At 39.5% G+C, this 24,108-nt stretch overlaps 1 protein-coding gene across 2 annotated transcripts in view; it reads left to right on the top strand.

Moving 5' to 3' along the window:
- The first annotated feature begins 226 nt into the window (after positions 1 to 226).
- Positions 227 to 24,108, top strand: part of LOC126394025 (pikachurin) — a 43,281-nt gene continuing 19,399 nt past the window's right edge. For both annotated transcript variants that reach the window (XM_050050559.1, XM_050050558.1), the window contains exons 1-7: positions 227 to 766; positions 7,743 to 7,852; positions 11,676 to 11,762; positions 13,525 to 13,551; positions 13,836 to 13,953; positions 14,063 to 14,198; positions 21,927 to 22,093. In XM_050050559.1, the coding sequence (XP_049906516.1) occupies positions 661 to 766; positions 7,743 to 7,852; positions 11,676 to 11,762; positions 13,525 to 13,551; positions 13,836 to 13,953; positions 14,063 to 14,198; positions 21,927 to 22,093 (751 nt within the window). In that variant the 5' untranslated portion in view covers positions 227 to 660. The remainder of the gene's footprint in view (positions 767 to 7,742; positions 7,853 to 11,675; positions 11,763 to 13,524; positions 13,552 to 13,835; positions 13,954 to 14,062; positions 14,199 to 21,926; positions 22,094 to 24,108) is intronic.

The raw sequence follows: 24,108 nt of genomic DNA, 5'->3' as shown, positions 1-24,108 counted from the left end.
CTCCATTGTTTTGCCTCCTTTGGTCATTGTTGTGTACACACACACACACACACACACACACACACACACACACACACACACACACACACATTGTCTGCTGCCTGAGCGGCTCCCCTACTTCTGCGTCAAGACATGCTCTCCATCTGTGTCCAGTGCGCGGATTAGAGGCTCGTTATCCTCTTAGCTCTAAATGGCCCCACGTTCCTGCACTTCGCTGTCCATCTCATCTGCTGTCTAAGACGCGGACCGGAGCGTGACACGAAGACCAGATTCGTGCGTAAAAATGATCGTACCCACCATTCAGTTATTATAGTTGTTGCGCATTACGCGCGAACTGTCGGGACAACCCTCTCCATCCTCCGTCAGCGCGCCTGTGGGGGCACAGTGTCTGTCTGTCTGTCTGTCCGCTAATGTGTCCAACCCACTGATCTTTTGCAGACTGTAATCTTATCAGTGTCAAACCGGAGCTGCCCTTTCCTCTCGGGCAGTTTCTGCCTGTCCTCGGGTGGCGTTTGCGCCAAAATCTGGCTGGAAAAAACGATTTTTATCAGTAAAAACTTTAACCAGCAAAGGGGATATTTACATTTACAACTACAGGCGCGTTTGTATGTGTGATAAAATGCACATCTGACCGTTTTAAACTTTCGAGCAGAAGAAGACATGGAATCTACATGTAAAGAAAGGAGTCTTTTATACTTACTTTTCTTTGCAATATGCACAGCCAGCGTTTGCCTTTGTGCAAGAAGATCAAATGCTCGGAGATCTGGTGAGTTCACCCACTGACCTTCATACCACATTTACTAAAAATAACATTAATGATAATACTTAATATTAAAGCAATGTTGGTGAGGGCAGCTTTTGTGTGTGCTCATCTTTCCATTTGTTTGATTACACCAGTATCATAAAGCCAGATTTAAAACTTTGTCACGTCATATTTGAATTGGAACATGGACTGTGATATTTTCACAACCATCTAAGTGACCATTTTAAACGTTTAAAGTCCTTTAAGGTCTAGTTTATGGTGAGAAAAGCTGGAAATTATTGATTTTGGTTGTTGGAAAGTATACCATACACCATCACTATCATGTAATCTGTGTTACATGCCTGTTCATACAGCATAGAAGTGACAACCAAAAGCTACAGAGCAGCATGTTTCAGGTCATTTTAAAAAGCCACCCCTCTTTTTTTCTTTTTAATCACTGAGCAGCAGCACAAAACTGCATCTTAACCATAAATGGTGAACTAAACACACTGTCCACAATACCTGTATTATTAATATTTTTAATCCTGATTAGTTTGAAGCAGGGTTTTGGCTTGGGAAAAGACAGATATAACTTGGTCAAAACTGGTGTTTTCTTCCTCAAAAAATTGTGCTGTTAAAAACTGTCCATGTAATTTAAAGATTTTACATAATATGTTAATATTTCTCAAAGAAAAAATGAAAGAAAGAAAGAAAGAAAGAAAGAAAGAAAGTAGGGGAAATATTGAGCTCCAGACAGCACATCAACAAACTTGCCAATGTGCTCCTTTGGGCAGAAAATCCCTGGATGTTGATTTCGTCATCTCCACAGTCTCTTTCTCTCTCTCCCCTGTCTCTACCTTTCTTTGATATTCTGTCACCCTGAACACTTTTTTCCATCCCAGTTTCTTCCCCTTTTCCTCCTCTTTTCTCTCTCTCTCCATCACTTCCTTTTTCTCTCGCTGTCAGTCTTTCCGACTGTCTGCCGTATTTCTCCCTCACTCTTTCGGACCCACAGGCTACAGCAGACTGACTATTACATCTGTCTGTCAGCACAGAAAAACTCACCACAGTTGGGACTGCCATACAGAGGACGGCTGTAGTTCTGTCTTCATGACTTCCAGTGACATTTGTACTTGTTTTTTTGTTTGGAGGTCTTTCAGGCTCCGTCATGGGGGGAGGAGGGGTGGTGTCAACAGGGTTTGATGTCCACATGAATCACATCAGCCTTTACACAACAAAGCTGGTGGTACTAGGAAGGAGTTGAATGACGTCTCTCCCCCAGGTGGTCGCACTTTTTCTGGATTCTGACAGCTTTCTCCTCAGTTTGAATAAGCTGTTGAATTATTTATAGAGTCATTCGGTGGTTTTATTTCTTACACTTACTGTAACATAAACTTATTTTGATGAAAATCACGCCTTTTAAATCAAATCTTCTTTATCATGTCACAGACGATGTTGTTTGGTGAGAGACCAGAAAAATATAACAAATACTGTACAAGAAACAGACTCAGTTGTTTGTGAAGATGACATTTTCCAGTTTCTCCCTTCAGATTTAATGTATATATCTTTCCCTAAGCCCCGCTGAAGAGCAGCACAGCAGCAAGTGGCTTAGTGGTCATTCACTTTTGGATGACTAAGACCTTGAAAGAGCACTGCTTCTCCCAGACTGACCTCTTAAAGTGAAGCAGCAGCAATAGAATCAGAGCAGGTGGTTTGGTCCAAAAGAAAGTCAGAATTTAAGATTGGACCATTGTTGATAGAGTGAGAGCGAGTATTCAGAGAGCACCTTTCTGATTTTTGGTGCCTGAAACAGCTTGAAAGCTCTTGTCAACACCCTATGAAAAAATGCTCCATATTAACATCGATTGAAACTGACAAACAGATTCTTATGCTGAGATGCTGTGTGGGACAGTTTGGACTAGACCGATATCAGCTTCTTCAAGATACATTGGTATCAGTCTATAAAGCAGCTGATGACATTCCTGTAGAGAAATGCCAAAAATATATTTGAGTTAATGCAGAAAGAATGTCTCTGTTATATAGTCAGTATGGTACCTCTGGAACCAAAAGTAACCCTTCAGACATGGTACCTAGACTCTAGAGTTTCCACCACAAACAGTACTCTTAAATGTGGGCGGGATTGTTGGCACTCACTGTATTTCCTCATTACCATGACACAGATAGAAGTCTGCACCTCGTTTATTGTCCATTGAACGAGGCTGCACGCTGATATTTTCAGAACAAAATAGGCTGCCGTGAGAGACTCTCGATAGGATATTTAAAAATAGACTGTGCATTTAGTCCTTCTCAGGCAAGCTTGGGGTTTAGTGTTGCCGTAGCCCACAGGAACAATGCTCCGCAACGCTTTTTTTGTTCTCAGAGTGAGGATTAGAATATATTTCATTCACATTATGCGGTCGAAATTAATATAAATTTCTAAATGCTGAAAGATCCACTCATTACTAAAAGTGTATGTCATATAAAAACTAATAGAATGGTCAAAGTTGTCACGATGTGTTGATTGATTCATGTCATCAGCTCATGCATTGAGTAACATTACAAGTTCATGGTATGAACAGTGGTTACATGAGCCTCAAAACCAGCCACAGCTCAGCCCTGAGCAGAGTGACCGTCTGCTATTGACCAATCAATGGACATCAGTCTTCACAGCTCCACCTGTTAGTACCAGATCTGAGTGCTAGGTACCCCAACACAGGGGGGACCAAAAATGGGGACGGTTAGGAACGGTTCCATTGGTACCATCCACAACTTTTTACAGTGGAAATGGAAAAAAAGCGTACTGAACTAAACTGAACCGTACCGTACTGCTCGGTGGAAATAGGGCTAGAGAGCCCTGACAAGTTAATGTTGGTTGCAAAATGACCATCAGCCAATATGTCATATAATATAATTTATATTCAAATATTCAAATTTTGATATTGGTATTAGCCATAAAAATCCAGTATTAGTCGAACTATTATTTAGATGATACTACAAACTTATTTATCATGGCAGTATGCTTATCTGGTGTACTTGTATTTGATGGATGTAGAAAAAGCCTTTGCGTGTTCCTTCATGTTTTCTGCATGAGCTGCTGCAGTTGTCACTTTATTCTTTATCAAGAAAGAATGAAAGTGCTTGGTTTCTTGACACTGTGGCGTCTTGTGGCTTTTTTCTGAACAGTGGTTTCCAGTGCACATTGCAGGCTTTTGCACATGCTTGACCTGGGAAATGTGGCCTCACCTGTCCCATGTGTATGTATTGATTAGTCTTTTTTCTGACCCCCATTTGACATCAGAAGCTCATGATGGTGAATATTGCAAGCAGTCTTGTGTATTCAGGTGTGTTTAAAAAGAGGGACCAGTTTTGGAATGCGTCCAGAGCTGTAGAGCTATAATTGTTACACAGTACTTGTAAATGGCATCTCACAGTTGTGTTGTCACCATATTTTAACACCAAACTTGCAGACAATAAATATTTTTTCCAGTTCTTAAAAAAGAATCTCAATAATTTTGTATTTCAAGTGTTTAAAGACCAGCTTTGGCAAAAGAAGCAGTTTGCTTTTAGAAGCATTTCACTGTTGGAAAGATGATTGTTTCACAAAACTTGGCTGTCTATGCAGTAGAATGATGCATTTACTTTTAAAATTGGTGCTATATGACCAATGAAAACAGTGGAAAAGGGCTGTTGCATTTGCTTTTGCTCAAGAGCAAGAAAACCTACAACTACCAGAGTGCACTGCCCCGCACCGGACCAATAAACGCTCCTGCTGGTGGAGCCCGGTCTCACTCTGAAGTCTTCAAAATCCAGCGCTTCCAGGATTTTCCAGTTAAATCCAGTTGCCATTATAGTTTAACGGCCCCCGGCTGTGTCGGGGGAAATGCAGCAGGACAAGGACGAAAGTTAAGGCGGCAAAAGTCTAATTAGGGCGGGCAGGAGGTGTTGTGAATGGGTCCAACAAACACAGACTTTCACTCGAGAGTGGTGCTTGCGTCCCGTAAGATTCTAAAGCCAAACCCTGTTCTTTTTTCCTAAACTTAACCATGTGTGTTTGTTGTGAAGGGGAAAAAAAAGGCAATTCGTGATGTGGTACTGACGTAGTGTATTTATTTTGAAAGAGACTGTATGTCAATGTTAAATTTCCTGGGAAAACGGAAGTGTATCTTGAAAGAAGACAATGCATGTAACAGGCAGAACTTGACACAGTGTCCCAGAATGTCAATAAGCAATACACCCAGGGTACCATTTACGTCGTATCTGAACATGAAAAGTCTGTGACCAAACGTCAATATGTGACAAGGTCGGAGTGAGAATGTGTTGGCTGGTGGGTGACATTATGCGAGTTTGGCCACTTTCTGGTAACAACTGAACTTGAGTTACAGTTAAACGTTAAGCTAAAATTCATTCATTCATTCATTTCTGTAACCGCTTATCCTGTTGAGGGTCGCGGGGGGCTGGAGCCTATCCCAGCTGACATTGGGCAAGAGGCGGGGTACACCCTGGACTGGTCACCAGACTATCACAGGGCTGACACATAGAGACAGACAACCATTCACACTCAAACCTATGGCCAATTTAGAGTCACAAATTAACCTATCCCCAACCTGCATGTCTTTGGACTGTGGGAGGAAGCCAGAGTACCCAGAGAAAACCCATGCTGACACTGGGAGAACATGCAGACTCCGCACATTTTATCAGCCCTGCCTAGTTTTACCGTTTGATTGGCATTTTGTGTCCGTGGTGGTGGGCATGCGAATGCTAAAGTACAATGTGTAGCTCGAGCATCAGCCCTAGAGCCAACAAAAATCAGCTAAATGATGTGTTTGGATTTGAGCAGGGAAATCCAGGTGCTGGTATGATTGAGGGAAGTTTACCACAGTTAATTTAATACAAGGCTACCTGAGGAGACACAGGAGAGGGATCAATACATAATCCCGCCATACTTGCCAAAAATAATCACCAGTTTAAAGGTTTTACGTCAGGATATTTGGGATTCATATTTATATTTTCACTCCAGTGACTTCAAGGATTTAAATCTCTACCCAGACCTACCTTACGCACGAAGCACCACTGTAAGCTTCTGTATGTTGATGGACATAAAAATTACGATTTAAGAAGTCCTCTCTCTATCTGCTCTAATTCTGTGAGTTCAGCTCACCCGTACGTTCGCCGGGCCGCTCCCCTGGGGAGATGTGGATGATCGCGGGAATTCAGCTGACATATTGAATTACCCGCTCAGATGGAAGAGCGGAGAGAAGGGTTCAAAAAAGCAGAAGAGATGTCGAGAGGATTCAGGAGGACATAAGAGAGGTCGGCATAGGAAGTGGAGGAGCGGAGTCACAAGACATAAAGAGGAGAGAAAAGGGAAAGTGGAAAAGAGCAGTGCTGTAGCTACATGAGATTTCAATTTACAGAGGTCTATCTTGCTATATTAACCTTTGCAATCCCCGTGTCAGGAGAGAGCAATCTAGACCACATCAGATCATGTAAGTATCTACTCTTAAAACACATACTATCAAAGTCATAAATAAAATCAATTTATAATGTTCAGCTACCGTATCTAGCATCTCTAAGGAGCTTATCGATGGTCTGGATGTCACAGTCAATATGCATTGTGTCATGACTGTGAGGCTGTAAGGGTCCTTGTCTGCTCATGTTTCTCCAGTAAAGCCAGGTAATGAATATACAGTAGGTCATCAGGGCTGTTGATGGGCCACAGCTCTAGAGCTCTTTCTCTTTCTTTCCTCTATAAGAGGCTTTTCGGGTCGCAGTCGAGGTGCAATCACAATCTCTTGAAGTGTCACAGAAGCATGCAGGATTTAATAACTCAGACCATCAAAATAATGACATTCGAATTCAGTCAGATGATATAGGCCCTCTCATCGAGCTACAGATTATACCACTAAATGGTCCTTTTTCAGCCCTCAAGTAGACTATAAGGTGAAATACAGTGCAAGTTCTCTTCATATCTTTGGCTATTTGGAAAGAGATTACAACAGACTTGCTTTTGCTTAAAATTCATAGAACTATTGACAAAGCATTTAAACATAATAGACAGGCTTTTTTTTCTTTAAATATTCTGAAGACAACTTAAATTAGTTTTCAGTTTATACTGTTTAATCTATCTAAAATCCTTAAACACTATCTTAAAAAATAATCTTTAATAACAATAATCAGTTTCGTGGTCCAGCAAAAGCTGAATTAGATATCTGGCCTCACTGTGCTCACCAGCCACAGTTACTAACTTTGCCAGTTCAATTTCAGTCTCAATTTTATTTATACAGCCCAATATCACAAATAATAATTTGCCTCAGAGGGCTTTACAGCATACAACATCCCTCTGTCCTTGGACCCTCACAGCGGATAAGAAAAAACTCCCCCAAAAAACCTTTAACAGGGAAAAAATAAAGGCTGTCTGACGAATAAAGGGCTGTCTGCTGGTGCTAATAGTGGGTTTTACAGAGCTGCTGATGAGAGGGAACAAAAGAGTTGTGGGCAAGGAATGCCAAAACAATGAGCTAAAAGACACTAAAACACTCCACTGAGATAAGATAACCTATCTGGTGATAACTAACTTTGTACATATTGGTAAAAAGTTCTCTTACACAATAAATAACATCAATTGTCTCCATTGCGGTCGAGGTTGAGGTGGTTTGGGCATCTGATCAGGATGCGTCCTGGACGCCTCCCATTAGAGGTGTGCTGGGCATGTCTCACTGGTAGGAGGGATTACATATCTCATCTGCTCTTTGTAAAGCGTCTTTGAGTATCCTGAAGAGCGCTATATAAATCTAATGTATTATTATTATTATTGTTATCTGGTTTGGGAATGCCTTGGGGATGGATGGATGGATGGATGGATGGATGGATGGATGTTCCCATCACAATTAATAAATTAAGACAAACAAAAAAGAGTTTATGACAGCCTATAGTCACAGTGACACTTCCACTTTACTCCCATCACTGATAATGTCTCTGTTTGTGTGTTTGTATAATCCAGATCGTCTGAGTCCTCCATTAGACATCCAGCTGGAGACCATCAACTGCACCGCCTTTAGCGTACGGTGGAAGATGCCCCGGCGACATGTTAGCACCATCACTGGATACAAGGTAGTCACTAATAGCAGATCTACACTCTTAAACATAAGGGTTCCAAAAGAGTTCTCTCATATCCCTTTTCACCTGCTTCGAACCGGGTCCTTTCAAGGTCCTGCTCCTAATTTTGAACCTTTCAGAGCATTTTGACCAAAAATAAATTGTTTCAAATAAATTGTTTCAGAACCTGAAAAGTTGATTAGAATGGTTCCACTCAAAACTGGTGGAAACACAGGCTGGTTCACTGGATAGCACTAAGGTTCCTGGAACCATGAGGAGAACCAGTTCAAGAACCAGAGCTAATTTGGTGGAAAAGCAGTACCTGAGGGCTTCGGCTTTACCCAGAACATATTGCTTCTGAAGAACCCTTCATTGAAGACAAAAGGCTTGTTTATGGTTGTATCGCTCAACAGATAAGAGCAGCGCAACATTATCAACTCATGCTTTGACTAAAAGTTTCAGTCATCTTCATGGTAACCAGCATTTTTTCGAGTCTGTTTCTGTTATATTTAGTGAGGCATAATCTGCACAGACAGCTGTTTAAAATCACAGAAACATCCACTGTATATGTGTTTTTATCAACAGTATATTTATTGATTGATTGGCTCTCAGTCTGTCTGTGAGCGGCAGATTCCCCTCACTCAGAGTGGTTGGCTGGGAATTAAAATCAGTGAATTAACAAGTAGAAACCCTGTTGATTTCTTCCAGTTGAGTTGACATGAAAACTATTTTTGCTCAATAAATATCTGCTGTCCGTCAGCCACGATCCTCTCAGCTCTGCAGGAGTTTCTGTGGACAGAGACATTGAATGCAGATCAGAATCTGGGTGGGTTGAAGACTACTATTTAAATGGTGAAGATAGTAACACTACCAGTCACATTGTGCAACAAAATATGAAGTTGTCTGCAAAACAACAAAAGTCTCTGACTACACAACATGAAAGAAAAGTGTTGCGTGACACCTTTTTCTGTCGAAAATACGTAATTTCTGTCGAGCGACACTCATCAAAACTGTCAAGTGCCTGAACGTAAATTAGGCTTAAGGTTCCAATAAGAAGCCTTTTCATGTAAAGAACCCATTTTGGACGAAAGAGTTCAAGAATTGTTGAAATTGTTGTGTTTAAGATCCTCCCCCTCAAATATTCACATTTACCCATGTTTCAAATGGTATCTTTAAATGTAGATGTTTCTGGAATCCTCTTAATAAATTTATCTCACTTGTGTTCTGCCATAGGTGATACCTTTCATGCCATACAATACCACATGCTATGCCAGGGTCACTGGTACTTGGTATTTTGTACTTGTCAGTAATTTAAAGCAGAGATTTGGTTCCCAGCCCTATTGCACAATCTAAATAGTAAAGGCTGTGGCAGCAGTGATTCCACAATAACTCCACCTCCTAAAAAACGTTATTGTGAACCATAATTGTTGTGGGTTGCTTTGGATCATATCAGTCCTTACCCGTTATGAGCTTCATTAAGCTTAAGACTGATGCATGTGGTTCTTTTGACCCCAGGCTAACCCGAGAATCTAAAACCATGATAAGTAGGAGAGAGATATACAGATAAGGTTGTCCACTAATATTTCTACAGCCCTTCTGGGAGGATTCTACATAAAACCCTTGGTTTATAGAGGGGTTTTTGATGGAAAAAAAAGCTGTTCACTCTTGTCAGTCAACAACAGGACCTTTCAATGACACTGCATCTCATCAGAGCCCGGTTTCACTCTGAAGTCGTTGAAATCTAGTGCTTGGACAGTGACTTGCGGCTTTAGAAACCAATGAAAAAAGGTGTCCTTTAACTTCAGATATGATATGATATGTGGCTGGTTGCCGTTATAGTTTAACAGCGCCCAGCGGTGCCAGGGGGAAACACGGTGGGACAACGATAAAAGTTAAGGTGATAAAAGTGTGACTGGGGTGGACCAGAGGGGTGGTGGATGGGTTCAACAAACACAGACTTTCACCAGAGAGAGCGGTGTTCACGTCTCGTAAGATTCTAAAGCCAAATCCAATTTCCTGTGAAAACGGAGCCTGTAACAGGCAGAACTTGACACAGTGTCCCAGAATGTCAACAACCAACACACCCAGGGTACCTTGCACGTCATACGCGGACAAATGTCCAGGTGAGAATGTGTTGTTTAGAAGTACATGTATTTCCATTTCTATTATTTTACATGTTGTTATTGTTGTCTTTTTAGTCTTAAGGTAAAATGCTCCATTACCAATCTAATCGCCACAATACATGTTGGCATTGTACGTTTCTTCATGTTTCAACAACACAGTAGTTCACATGTGGTCATAGAAAGGCACAAAAACCACTTGGTTATGGTTATAAAAAGATCATGTTTGGCTTACTTATAATACATGTTTTGGTGTAACACTCATGGCTAGAAATGCTGCCCTATGTATTAATAAAAAAAAAAAAAAGTTTGGTCCTTTGTTGGACTAAAAATGTGGTCTGTAGTTTGGCAGCTGCTGGGTGTCACGCCATCCACCATCCTCTCCAGATGACGTCCACTCATAAACATGTAATCAGGACTATGTCACTTTAGAAAAGTTGATATGATATATAAGAAACATACAAATGTAACATATCTATGGTCTGCAGAATTGTACAGTGCTATCCTGGTGACAGGGCTGTTCACATGATTTATATCAAGGTTCACCAGCAGCCAGTTCAATGTGATGACTTTCTTGTCTGGTACCACACACCAAAATTTAAAGAAAATCAGAGGCAACACCTGCCATACAGACACAGAAAAACAGTTCAAACCCAAGTGAAAAAGAAAACATTCAGCTTCACAAACAGCAGGCTGACAGATACGCCCCTACATATTCCTTTCCAGAACTCTGTTTCAAAATGCATAGAAAGGTTTTCGACCTGGCAGACATAAAAAAAACAACAACTCCTGAGATATTTTGTAAATCAAATGTCCTCCTTTTTTCATGAACAAATGCCCGTTTCCTTCTCCACATTTTTGTTCCTGCTTTCAAATTGCCTGTCAAATCCACTGTCCAGCGAGATGGCCTTGAGGGCTAGATTGATATTTCTAAATTTCTTGACGGAGCACCTTTACTGCTGAATTTATGCTTTTAAAGGGGCAATACAGCTCTGAGAGATGTGGTCACAAATCATGATTTTAGTGGCTTGTTGAGAGATGTTTTGCTCCACTCTGTGCTTCGAGTGCTAAGTGGGATTTGCTTTTGTTGGTAGAGGCATAATGGACATAAATTTAGTGATGTGCAAAAGCAGATTTGTATATACTCCAGATATAATGTATTGTTGCTGCACAGACTGAAAGCTGAACTGAAAAAGGAGTCCTCCTTTTTTTTATTTCTGTCATGGCTTTTAAGTGCCCACTTGCATGTTTAAATTTCAAGGAAATATTTTTAATGAGCATGCTTTACCAGAGCCCAGTTTCTATTCTTCCCTTTTCCTTTCTCTTGTGTTTGTTTTGAATCAACAATTAACAAAGTGTGGATTAGTATGAGTGTATGTGTGTGCTCTGCTTTTGACCATATGCCTGCACTAAGAGGATTAGTCAGCTATCTAGCTTCCCCACGACTCACAGATAAACATGTGTGTTCATTTGGCCAATCACTTTGGAAGTTCATAAATAATCCTGTTTCCTCATAGTACTTCCTCCTAATTATGTCATGTTTACGTTGTCACAGCCATGACTTGATAATGTCATACCAGCTGAAATGTAAAAAAAACAAAGAAGTTTTTTTTTTAATCCAACATTTTGACTTTTAATTTAACAGTAAGAATCTAAGACCTTTTCATATGTTCTTATGTGTCTTTCTCTGTGACCATGTGTGTGTGTGTGTGTTTCAGGTCTTCTACACAGAGGTGAGGAATGGTCGTACAATGGGTACAGCGTCTTTGATGGAAGTGCCTCTCAGCCTCGACATGCTGACCACTGTGAGTTTACTTTGTGTTTGAAATCAGTGGTGAACATGCTTAGAAAAATGAAACTATTTCCATCGTAATCGTCACCCAACTTTGATCTGTCCCTAACTTCCAATTTTGACAATATGTGAAAGTCTAGGTGTAGTAGCCAACAAAATCTTTGCAGTACTGTTTTATCAGTGCACAGAAAAACCTGCTTCAAGAACACCATTATGAACTGGCCAACAAGGGCAAATGTGCTTTAAGGGCTTAAAACATTTCCATTAGCAGAAACTTGTGAAAATGGAACAGCTTGATGTTCAACTCGAAAGAATAAACAGACAAAACAGTGTTTGTTTTTGAAGCTGGAAGAGAACAGGCGTAATGAGGCAACAAGAAAATTTTTACTTATTTTCTATTTTTACATTTGGTGTTAGTCTTTAACAATATTAAAAAAGAGCAACAGGTTTACATGGCTTGCACTAGAGCTCTGTCATAGGTTGAAAATCAAGCTGTTCCACTTAGCACTCCCCCTAGAGGCCTGGAGAACTTCTGTTGTGTTGACTGGATATGCAGCAGTTTTCTGTTGCCTTTGTTTTTGTGGTTTGTGTGTTTGTGACTTTGCATCAGTGTTTTTGTTGCTGTTTGTTTTGGCTTTATGCAGCAGGTTTTTTTTTGTCACAACACATTAGCATTGTTGTATTTGTTTGGGATTTAGCACGTGCTTTTGAATTGGCGTCATACCTGTAGTTGCAGCATGTTTCTCCCTAATGGAAATGTTTGGGGCTGTTGTAGTGCATTTGCCCTACTTGGCCAACAAAATATTTAGAAGATAAAGCTTGCAATATTCTACTTTTTTTTTGTCAACAAATCCCATGAAAAGACCTGCTAAGATCCTACTAACACATATTGTCTGTGTATTCAAAGCCTGATACATTTTATTCATGTGCTCCATTGTTCTCCAAAAACTATAAAAGCACATTGATGAGTCATACAATTTCATTGGGTGATGTGTTGCTTCACTATGGTGAACATGGGCACTGCAGTTTATTTGAATTGATCACACATGCACTGTTCTGCTGCATTAATACTAGAGCACCAAATGTGTATTAATCCGCAGCAGAAAATAGTCCTGTACAAATGCACTAATTACTTCTGTTTTAGGAACATACGTTAAAAACTACAGTGCTCAGCTGTTTTGGGACAATATCTAGTCTTTTATTTATTTTTTTCAATTTCTGTTTTAAACAAATGGACTGTTGCCTTTGATTTTTTTCATGGGATTTGTTGACAGTAACAAACATATTGAATAACTGGAGTGTTAACCTTAAATAATTGGCGCCAAAGACTATTAAAGCCACCTTTATCAAATCATGGAAAATTTTGGAAAATCCTTTATGACTTTTTATAAAAATGTAAAACCACATTACAAACAGGCACGGTGGTACAGTGGATAGCATTGTCACCTCACAGCAAGAGGGTTCCTAGTTCGAACCCAGAGGTGGGGGAGCCCTTCTGTGCGGAGTTTGCATGTTCTCCCTGTCTCAGCATGGGTTTTCTCTGGGTGCTCTGGCTTCCTCCCACAACCCAAAGACACGCAGCTTCGGTTAATTGGTGCCTGTAGGAGTTAATGACCCCTAAACAGGATAAGTCGTTATGGAAAATACATGAATGAATGAATGAATTACAAACAGGATGTAGACTGCTATTATGTCTCAGAGCTGCAATTTAAGTTATGGCAATGCTGTGACACACGCAAATATTTATGGATATTTTGCTCTTATTTTCTCAAAAGGGGCAATTTGATGGACAAGCAAGCTTTGTGAGTATCATTTACCATTACTTACTGAATTAGACCGCATCACTGCTTTCTTACCACACTTGACATTTATGGCTGGATTTGACTTACTTTCCACTCAGAAATCTAAAATAATCCCTAATCAGTAATTTAGTCTTCTCCTTCTCTTCTTCTACCATCTTCTCTTCTTTTTTCTCATGGCCTTCATTTCATTTTCTTCCTCTAACCATCCTTGCTGATATGCTCTTGCTTATTTCACTATATTCATCTGTATCTCTGCCCCCACTCACCCATATGCCATCCTTTAGGAAGTGGACATTGGTAACCTTAAGATGAACACGAATTACAGAGTCACTGTTGGAGCGTATGGTTGGGCAGGGGAGGGTAGACCCAGCATGCCCCGAGACATCAGCACAGCTCCACATGGTAAGAATGTGTGAGCAGTAGGAATCCATTTTAAAGCTAATGCTATTTTTTCTCTACGGTAGTTTTGTTAATATCTTCCACTGAATTCATTTTCTTTCTGTGCCATTAGACATGTGCATGCCCCCATCGCCCCCCACTCAGCCTGTTGTCATGGCTGTATCTGACACAGAGCTGGCGTTGTCATGGCAGCAAGGAGAGAGTGAGGGAAGCGCACCTGTCCTTCACTTCCTGGTGGCTTACATCAGGTCAGTTACTGAGTGACGAGCCCCAAGAAAGCAATTAACGGAGCTTTATGTTTATCAAACCGGCCTCTTGTGACCTCGCCAGCACAGTGTTGCTGCCGATACTCAAAGACGCATTTACAGCATTGTGCATTTGCACTCAATTACACACAGGTCACACACAGAGAAACATCATTTAAGAGCCCATATTGTCAGGTAAATAGTATCCTCAAGTGGTCCCATCATGGAGTGAAAGAACACAACTAATTGAAAAGCCTTGAACCATCACAGGCTGTGAGGGGACAGGGAAAAGACTGATTAGTTTCATCTACCTTCTCTTAATTGATAAGCTGTTTGTCTTTGGACAAAACTGGATGACGAGGACAAATGAGAGAGCTTTTTCCAAGAATACTGCTCACGTGTAGCTCCTGCACCACAGTGACTGCTTGATGGGTCCATTATTGTATGGTTGTTTGTTTGTTTGTTTGTTTATTGTTTGCACTTATAAGAAAAAAAAAGGAACATTACACAGAAAAAAAGAAAATATAAGACAAAATGTGCAGGAGAGGTCATAAAAACCCAAGTGGGCTTACAAGCGGCCCCCCCTCCTAAAAAAAAAAACAACAATTAGAAAACTATATAAGCTTCGTACATAGGCTTACGTCTGTGCTTAGACACACGCACACACTCACATACTCACACACACACACACACACACACTCACTCACACTCACACTCACACTCACTCACACTCACACTCACACTCACACTCTCACACACACACATACACACACACACAAACGGAATAAATGATACCTCACAATACATTTAAATAGCCCAAAGATATATTTGAATGAAATAAAACTAAGAGAAAAACACAAATGTGTTAAAAATCTATAAACTTTGTTTCAGCTTTCTTTTAAATGCAGATAATGTTGAGCATGTTTCACTTAGATGTTTTAACCTGTTCCACAGCACAACACCTTGATACATAAATGAAAATTTTGCAACAGCGGTTCTACAGAAGGGGATATGCAAATCATTCCTCCTTCTTGTGGAGTATAAATGATAATCAGAATTAAACTCAAAATAATTATGAAAATGTTTGGGTAAAGATAACAGAAAACATATGACTTTATACATCAAGATTACTGTTTGATACTTACTCACTTCGTAGATTGTTAGTATTTGTAATTTTTTAAACAGAGGTGTGGATGGAGCTAAATATGGAGAGTTAGTGACAGCTCTTACAAAGGATTTTTGGAGTCTATGAATTGGTTGTAAGTAAGAAGGATAAGTGCTAGCCCAAATTAAATTGCAATAAGAGATATGGGGATAAATTAAACTGTAGTACAAGGTTAATAAAGTACTTGTTTTTAAATAGGGTTTAATCTTTTTTATGATACCTAAGGATTTTGAGACCTTCTTGCACACAAATTCACAATGAATCTTAAAACAAAGTTTCTCATCAATCTTGAAACCTAAAAACTTTGCTGATGAAACATTAGAAAGTAAATTGTTATTAATATAAATTTTAGTTTTTTCTGGATTGTAATTCTTATTCTTGTTGTTAAAGATGATGAAATTAGATTTTTTGACATTAAGTGATAGTTTATTTAACTGAAACCACTGAGCAAATTGAATGAGCCCAGAATTTACCTTATCAATAAGTGAGTCAATGGTACTGTCAGTAGCAAAGAGATTGGTGTCGTCAGCAAATAAGATAGGTGACAAAATACTAGACGCTTTTGGTAAATCATTAATGTATATCAAAAACAACAATGGACCCAAAATGGACCCTTGTGGAACTCCACATTTTAGAACGTCCCGCTGTGACAGTTTATCATTAAAAATGACATATTGCTCTCTGTTGTGCAAATAATTTTCAACCCATTGCAGAACCTTATTTTTAAAACCATAACAAGACATTTTTGATAATAAAATTTCATAATTCACAGTTTCAAAAGCTTTTGATAAGTCTAAGAAAACTCCTAGAGCGTATTCATTTTTCTCGAAAGCAGTTGAAATCTTTTCTCTAAGATGCAAGAGAGCCATATATATGTAGAATAATTCTTTCTAAAACCATATTGATGCTCATACAAAATATTGTTGACATCCAGATGCTTCAAAATTCTGGCATATACCAACTTCTCAAGTATCTTAGAAAAGCAAGGGAGAACTGATATAGGGCGATAATTCGAAAATACAGATGGATCATCGGCTTTAAACAGTGGGATGACCTTGGCAAGTTTTAGATCTTGTGGGATAATACCAGATTCAAGTGACAACGAAAAAATAAATGTTAAAGGAACAATAATTGCAGGTGCAACTTTTTTGATCAGATAAGCTGTAATTTCGTCATGACCAGCAGAGGAGTTTTTAAGATTCTTAATGATATCAAGTATTTCTGAGGGCTTTATTGGTTCAAAATTATTTAAAGAGGGATACACTTCATTTATAAAGTTAGAAGGAGAATCATGAACATTTTCAATATGCTTTGCAAGACGTGGTCCCGCATTTATAAAGAAATCATTAAATTTATTAGCAATTTGTGTTGGCTCTGTTATCATTAATGTGCCATCCTGAAATGTAGTCTGGGATGGAGTAGAGGAGTTTTTCTTGTTGAGTAATTCTTTTAAAATATCCCATGTAGATTTTGAATTATTTGATGATTGGGTAAATAGATTACTATAGTAATTACGTTTAGCATTTCTAATAAAGTGATTGTATTTATTCCTATAATTTTTGTATGTTGCACAATTTAGAGGACTAGGGCTTTGCAAATACCTTTTATATAACTTGTTTTTCTTTAAAGCAGATTTCCTAAGTTCTATAGTGAACCATGGTTTATTAAGGTGTGCAGAGCTTCCTTTACTTTTAGAAATCAGAGGAAAGCATTTGTCAAAAACAGAATGAAATTTTGCATAAAAATTATTATAAGCCACATTCACATCAGAAACTTCATATACTGTTTCCCAGGACATCTTTGCTAATATACTTAAGAAATTAATGTTATTTTCATTGAATTTTCTAAAACAAGTTCTCTTTGATTTATTTATATGCTGTTTGTTGAGTATGGAAGAGAACTGAAAAACAGGAAGATGATCAGAAATATCTGTATAAAGGATACCAGATTTTATGACATCAGTCAGCGCATTAGTAAAAATATTGTCTATCAGTGTAGAGGATTGGCTAGTTATTCTTGTGGGCTTGCAGATAAGGGGATAAAAATAATTTGAAGACAATATATTTGTAAGGTCATCTATGTGCTGTTTGTTCTTGTTTAAGAGATCAACATTGAAGTCACCTAATAAATAGCACAGTTTACCCTCTTTATCAACAAGTTCCAAGATATCTAGAAGACATTCTTTAAAGTTGTTGATATCTGTATTAGGAGGACGATATATACATCCTACAATCAATTTTCTTTTCTCAGATTGCACCTCAAGAAAAACACATTCAGTATTACACCCATGAAACTTCATTTCAAGGTCAGATCTCTGTTTGAATTCATGATCCTTTTGAACATAGAGAGAGACTCCTCCACCTCTACTTCCTCTACATCGGTGAATGGCTGTGTAACCATCAAATTTAAATAGTAAATGGATTTCATCATTAAGCCAAGTTTCGGTCAATGCAATTATTGAGAAAATGTGGTTCAGTGATGAAAGATAATGGTAAAAATTATCATAGTTTTTTGGTAGACTTCTTATGTTCAGATGGAGAGAAGAAAAAGTGTTAGACTCTTTACAAGATAAAATGAAAGAGTTAAACTGGTTTTCAGAAAAATAACTACATGTAGAAGGATCATAAGTATTAGACTGTTTCCTGTAATATGTGTTAGCATGTGTTGGTGCATATTCTGATGAAAAGAATAAATCAGGATTAAAACAGGTATTATAGACCTTATCATTCTGTGGCTCAAAAGGATGAAAAACCAAGTTGTTATTGGTTGTTAAATTTGGATGGTCACTACCAGAAAAAAGATTAATACACAAATTCATTTGTTTTTTCCTCGGTGAACACGGAGCATGTTCTGCCATAAGATAAACAGCAAACTGACGATATGGTCATGAGTGCCTGGGCAACAGTTTATTGTTCATCCTCCACATTTGAACCAATGTGCCGCTCTCTTGTAGGATGCTCGCTCATGGGTCGCACTATAAGTCTATCATAATTCAGATAGGCCCATTCTCCCCTTGCTCTTGCAGCTCTCATCTCAGGCAGCAGTTCTTTTCGCTTTTGACGCACAGCCTCTGAATAGTCCTCGTTGATGTAAATATGTGAGCCTTTCAGTTTGTTTGCTTTTGAAAGTATGAGCTGTTTATCTTTGTGTCTGAAGAGTTTAACTATTATGGGTCGTTGTGGGGCCAAGCATTGATCAAGTCTAAGTTGTAGTCAACATGCTGAGGTTTCTAAAGATACCAATTTAAAATAGACTACTAGCGATTAGGGGTGCCTCAACACCTAATTTGTTAGTACGCTCCATTTGGGCTTGTGTGAAAGCTGTCATTCAAACTGGACCGAACAACCAAATCAAGACTGGCTGTAAAGGTGTTTGTGGTGTGAAAGCCAACCTGCTTATGCAAATCATTTGTTAACCATCACAGTGTTGTAGTCAAGACCACTGAAACTGAGACCAAGTCATAACCAAGACCAGAGTGTATTGAGACAGACCCAAACCAGACCAGTGCGAGTCCCACACTGCATGACACACTTGCAATAACATGTGGAACATGCAAACCGTAGGCACTCCTCAAATTGACCGGAAAGATCACCATTCCCGTACAATCACCCACAGAAATAAATGAAGATTGTTCTTCATTCACTTCTTTTATTGCCATATACGATATATACATATGTGTGCATGTTGAAGTGCACCATGAGAAATGTCTTGATAAAATAATTGAAAGGCCTTGGAAAGGTGCATCTTTCGTGTGGGGATTTTTCTTTGTTTTTTATGAGCAAACAAATACAAACACTAAGATGCTGAAATCAACTTGACCATCTTTACACAGCTCAACTTTTGTGCACAGGACATTTAGTGATATCCCTGCAGTTATAGTTTTGACTGACCTTGAAATAAAATCCTGAATCCTCTTTGTCTGAGACCTAGACAAGACCCTTTGCCTGCCTAACAGCCCAGAGCTGTTAAAACTGTTCTGAGCAGTGCTTGTATCCAACTCCATGTACTTTGTCAGTTCATCAGTAAAGAGTGTGACAGTCATCCCATTATTAATAAGCCCCAAATCATTATTTTGCAAGAGTCCTCATTGTGGTCCTGCCTCTAACTATTAGAGTGCTTTCAAACCTGCCCTGTTTGGTTCGGTTCAATGGAACTGAAGTTTGTTTGTCCCCTAAGTGCGGTTTGTTTGGGCAGGTGTGAACACAGCCATCGTACTGGGGTGTGCACCAAAACAATCGGACCGAGACCTTGAAGAGGTGGTCTCGGTTTGTGGTGAGAACGTGTTCTGACCTTGATCCGAACCAACTGCAGTCACATGACGCATTGTTTGGGTTAAACATGAGCATGTTACAGTCCTGGAGGATTATTAATGTGCACCTCCTCCTGTACTGCCTTAATATGCACATTCAGCACATCCAATGCATCAAAACATTGTTTTCTAGTTGGAGCCGCGCCTCGTTTTCAAACTGTATGGTTTGACTAAAATGAACAATGACAGCAATATAGTCCACGATGAGCAGCGCTAAAATCAACCTGCGTAGTTGTCCCTCCATTGTGACATTAGAAAGTGTCACATTTATCTTGCAAGTGTACTCTTCTTCAACGTTTGCTTTACTTCCTGGATTTTTCCCACATGGAAATTCTGACCAATCAAGAGCAGCTTTCTCGTGCAAGGCATTTGATCTGGTCCGCTTGTAAATGCTGCCGTGAGAACACAAACCAACTCTAGGCAATTATGCAACTTTGTAACAAAATTAGTCGCTGATTCAGACCAAAGCAAGACAACTCTAGGTCTGAAAGCACCCTTAGTCATTATACATAACTTGTGATCAATTTGCAGTGTAATGATACCAATAAGGCTTACAACATGAGCTCTTGGTGACACCAAAGAACATAAATATACTTGTCAGAAGTCCTCATAAACTTCTGTCAGTCACCAAAATCTGATTTTCCCATGTGGATCCTGATGATGCAGGATGACAAACGCCAAAACTATCCAATCAAGCAGTTTCTTCTCAGCCTGAATGACTTTATGTTTCTTCCTCTTGGTTCATTTGTAATAAGTCAGTGTGAACAGGAACTGCACCAAAACTACAATGCAACAATGTACAAGAGTGATAGCGTCCTCAGATGTAATGGTGCACCCATTTACATAATAATATCTTACAGCAATTGTTTGAGATTTTGGGAAATACTTACATTATTCACTTTCTTGTTTTCCCCTGCTTCCAGTCTTTATGCTCAGCTAAGCTCAGCGGGTGGTATCCATCCTCTCATCTAACTCTCAGCAAGAAAGCAAATAAAGTGTATTTGCCTCTAAAATAGACCCTGTGCATCCGCTCATCAACACAATATTATGATACAGAATATACAGCTCTCTCTTGCAGTGGATATCACAAGGTCCGTGCTTGTCTGTTTAATGTAGCCATTTGTATTTGGACATGACTAACCCTCATGACACATGAGAAAGAAAGAATTTCGTTCTCTGTCCAGCAAGTGTCCAGCCTCACACACAGTATATGCACACACAAACACACACACACGAAGGACGTCCCATGTCTAGACGAGTCCTCAGGCTACAGTGTCAAGGAAGTCACAAATCATTTCCCTGGAATCCTCTGATATTTTGCCAGACACAATTAAATAAGCTGATATAAATTTAAAAAATGCCCCAATAAGAATTGTTTAAAGGAAAAAAAAGTTGTAAAGATATTAAAGGAAAGGAGCTTACACAACACAATATGTTGCCCTTCGTGCTGCAGAGTTAACACCCTGCGACTGAGCAAAGAGAAAGACAAAGACAAAGAGACGGAGGCAGACAAACTGTCACTTGCTGTGACAGAGGAGACATGAATCAGTGTCTGTTTTTGCATGCAGGCACATTTTCCACACAAAAGGGCCATCTCAGAGGCAAATATGTCCCCCCTTACATCAAAGGAGGCCTTGCTGAAGAGAGACATTGATTGGTGGTGAAGATGACTCTATTCAACAGATAGCCGTGGCTCCAGGCGCTCAGACTCAGCAGACAAATATGGCAGCTGGAGATGGAAGCTGGAGATGATAGGCAGAAAAAATAAAGTTCAGGAGTTCATTTTGTTTTGTGCTCGACTTTTCAAAACAACGCTCTGATTAAAGCAGAAAATAACGCTTTAAGACTTAAAGGGCCTCAAAAATAGTAACATGAAAACATTAAAAAAAACAACAACATCTCAATCAATTGCTCATTTTGTTTTGTTTGAAAAGTTATTCAAGGTTTTTGGACTCAGAGCTACAGTCTCTAGTAATTCCACTCTTTGCAATCGCTTATTGACATACTTGGGGACACACAACAGCAGGAGCAAAACAATCAAGAGAGAGATCATCAGAATTTTTAATCATCCCTCACAAAAACATAAACATTTCAGACAATTATTTTGGAGATGTTTTATTATTTTTGGAAGAAAAAAATCACAAGGACCACTCATGTTTTGAGAAATGTCACAAGTGTGTAAAACATATTATTAGTAAATTAAATATCAGGAAAAAAAAAAACTAAATGAGATCTTTTGTGTGTTTGTCTTTCACAGGCCAGAAATGGACACGGAGTGGACATATATCCGTGAGCCCATTGAGACGAACTCCATGGTTTTGAAGGGGTTATTACCAGAAACAGAGTACCAGTTCGTTGTCAGGGCGGCGAACGTGCACGGAGTTAGCCCACCCAGCCACATCAACAACCCTGTGCGCACTCTGGGTAAGGCTGAATGTTGATGTGTGATGTGACAGCCAGGAAAGCTTTGCTCCCTCGTTAGTCTGGTTTCAACCACATCTCAAAACAAAGTCGGTTTCAGTTTAATTTCAACAACACACCCACACAGAACTAAACAGACTGTGCTTATATGTTTTTTGGATCACCGAACTTCTTCCTCACAATAACACATTTATCTTGTGTAACCACACTGTATAAATCCCAACATTACTGTGGAGACAGTCTCAGTTTTCTCCCAGCACTGTGAAGCAATGAAACTGGATTTTAAAGTTTCTATTAGTTACAGTAGAGGCATTGTTTCAATTCTCACAACAACAATCACTTTCACAATCAGACAACTGGCAGTTGAGTTGCATTATGAAGATATGTAAAATCGGCAAACCTGTTTATCTCTCTTGTCAGCATTTAAAGACATATAGTAAACATGGCAGTCCGACCTATCTGATGTTTCTGCTATGCTTATTTTATGTACTCTGCTTTGCTACCATCTTTGATAAACCAAATCCCGTCAGCATGGAAGCTGAACTGCTGTGGATGAGGGCCACAGAAAAACACATTTTAGCCACTTAAAAAGGTCCTTCTTAAAAAAAAAAAATCAATCTGTGTGAGTGTATGCTATGTTTAGAATACTTTCTCTGCTTTACCTCACACACTAACCAGTTGAGGCAGAGGTAGACCAGCAACTCTGTTCAAAAAAGTAAAATTACTGTTATTGTCAAAGGACTCAGGTGGCTTTGAGATAACATCTTAAACAGCTAAACTTACAATGAGTCTTTTAGGTGGACATCTTTTTAAGGTGGCTAAAAACGAACCTATCGAGGCAGCATTTGCCCAGCAGCGTCTGATTTCATGTAAGTGATGCGCGGATTTTCAACATTGCATTCAGACAGAGAGAGACAATTGGTTGCTCTGTATACAAACGTAGATCAAAACCTTTTGTCGGGTGCTCGTGAAGAGGGGAAACAACAGGATCGACAGGAAGGCAATCTGGGTATTTTCTAGGTATCTTATCTCATGTCACTCTGTGTTTTCTATTAAGTTGGTATTTTTTCATTATTGTCTATTTGTTTCACCTGTCATGCCATTATATGGGTCATGTGATGACCCCCGATTGGTTCCTGCCACTATATAGGTGGGGCCATACCTGTGTTCAACACATTCTCACTCCGACCTTGTCACATATCGACGTTTTGGTCATGGACTTTCCACATACAGATACGACGTGCAAGGTACCCTGGGTGCATTGGTTGTTGACATTCTGGGACATCATGTCCTTCAACAACAAACACACATGGTTGAGTTTAGGCAACAACAACACATATTTGGGTTTAGGAAAAAAGAACAGGGGTTGGCTGTAGAATCTTAAAGGACACAAACACCTCTCTCGGGTGAAAGTCGAAGTTTGTTGGACCCATCCACCACCCCTCCCGCCGGCACCACTTGGACTTCCCCGGCCATAACTTTCATCCTTGTCCTGTTGAGTTTCCCTCTGACGCCACTGGGCGCCACTAAACTATAACGGCAACCGGCCGCGTATCATGCTGACGTTAAAGGACGGCTTTTCTCGTTGGTTTTTGACACCCCAAGTCACTGCCCAAGCGCCAGATTTCGACGACTTCAGAGTGAGACTGTGCTCCTGTGTTGTATGTTTTGAAAGCCCTGACAAAGACCTGCAGTGGTCGAAACACGTTGGCTCTTTTAATGATTTAGCCACTACAATAAGGGGTTTTTAATATTTCCTTCCCTGTTTTTCTATATTTTTCGGAGTGCCTGGATTGCCTTCCTGTTGAAACATTTCAACTGAGAGCACCAACATATAAAGACAACCACTCTGCATATTGCATAATGTGCTAACTTTAGAGACGAAGCATATTTTTGCTGTTATAAAAGTCTTATCACATGCAGTTCTACAATATAATCATCAAATCATCTTATAATTTTAGATATGCTTTCTCCAATTTTTAGAAATATGGAATATTTTCTGCTTTGTTTGTCTACTG

This window comes from Epinephelus moara, chromosome 8, assembly GCF_006386435.1.
Source record: "Epinephelus moara isolate mb chromosome 8, YSFRI_EMoa_1.0, whole genome shotgun sequence".
Taxonomy (NCBI): domain Eukaryota; kingdom Metazoa; phylum Chordata; class Actinopteri; order Perciformes; family Serranidae; genus Epinephelus; species Epinephelus moara.
The sequence above is the reverse complement of the archived record's forward strand: the minus strand, read 5'-3'. Positions and strand labels throughout refer to the sequence as shown.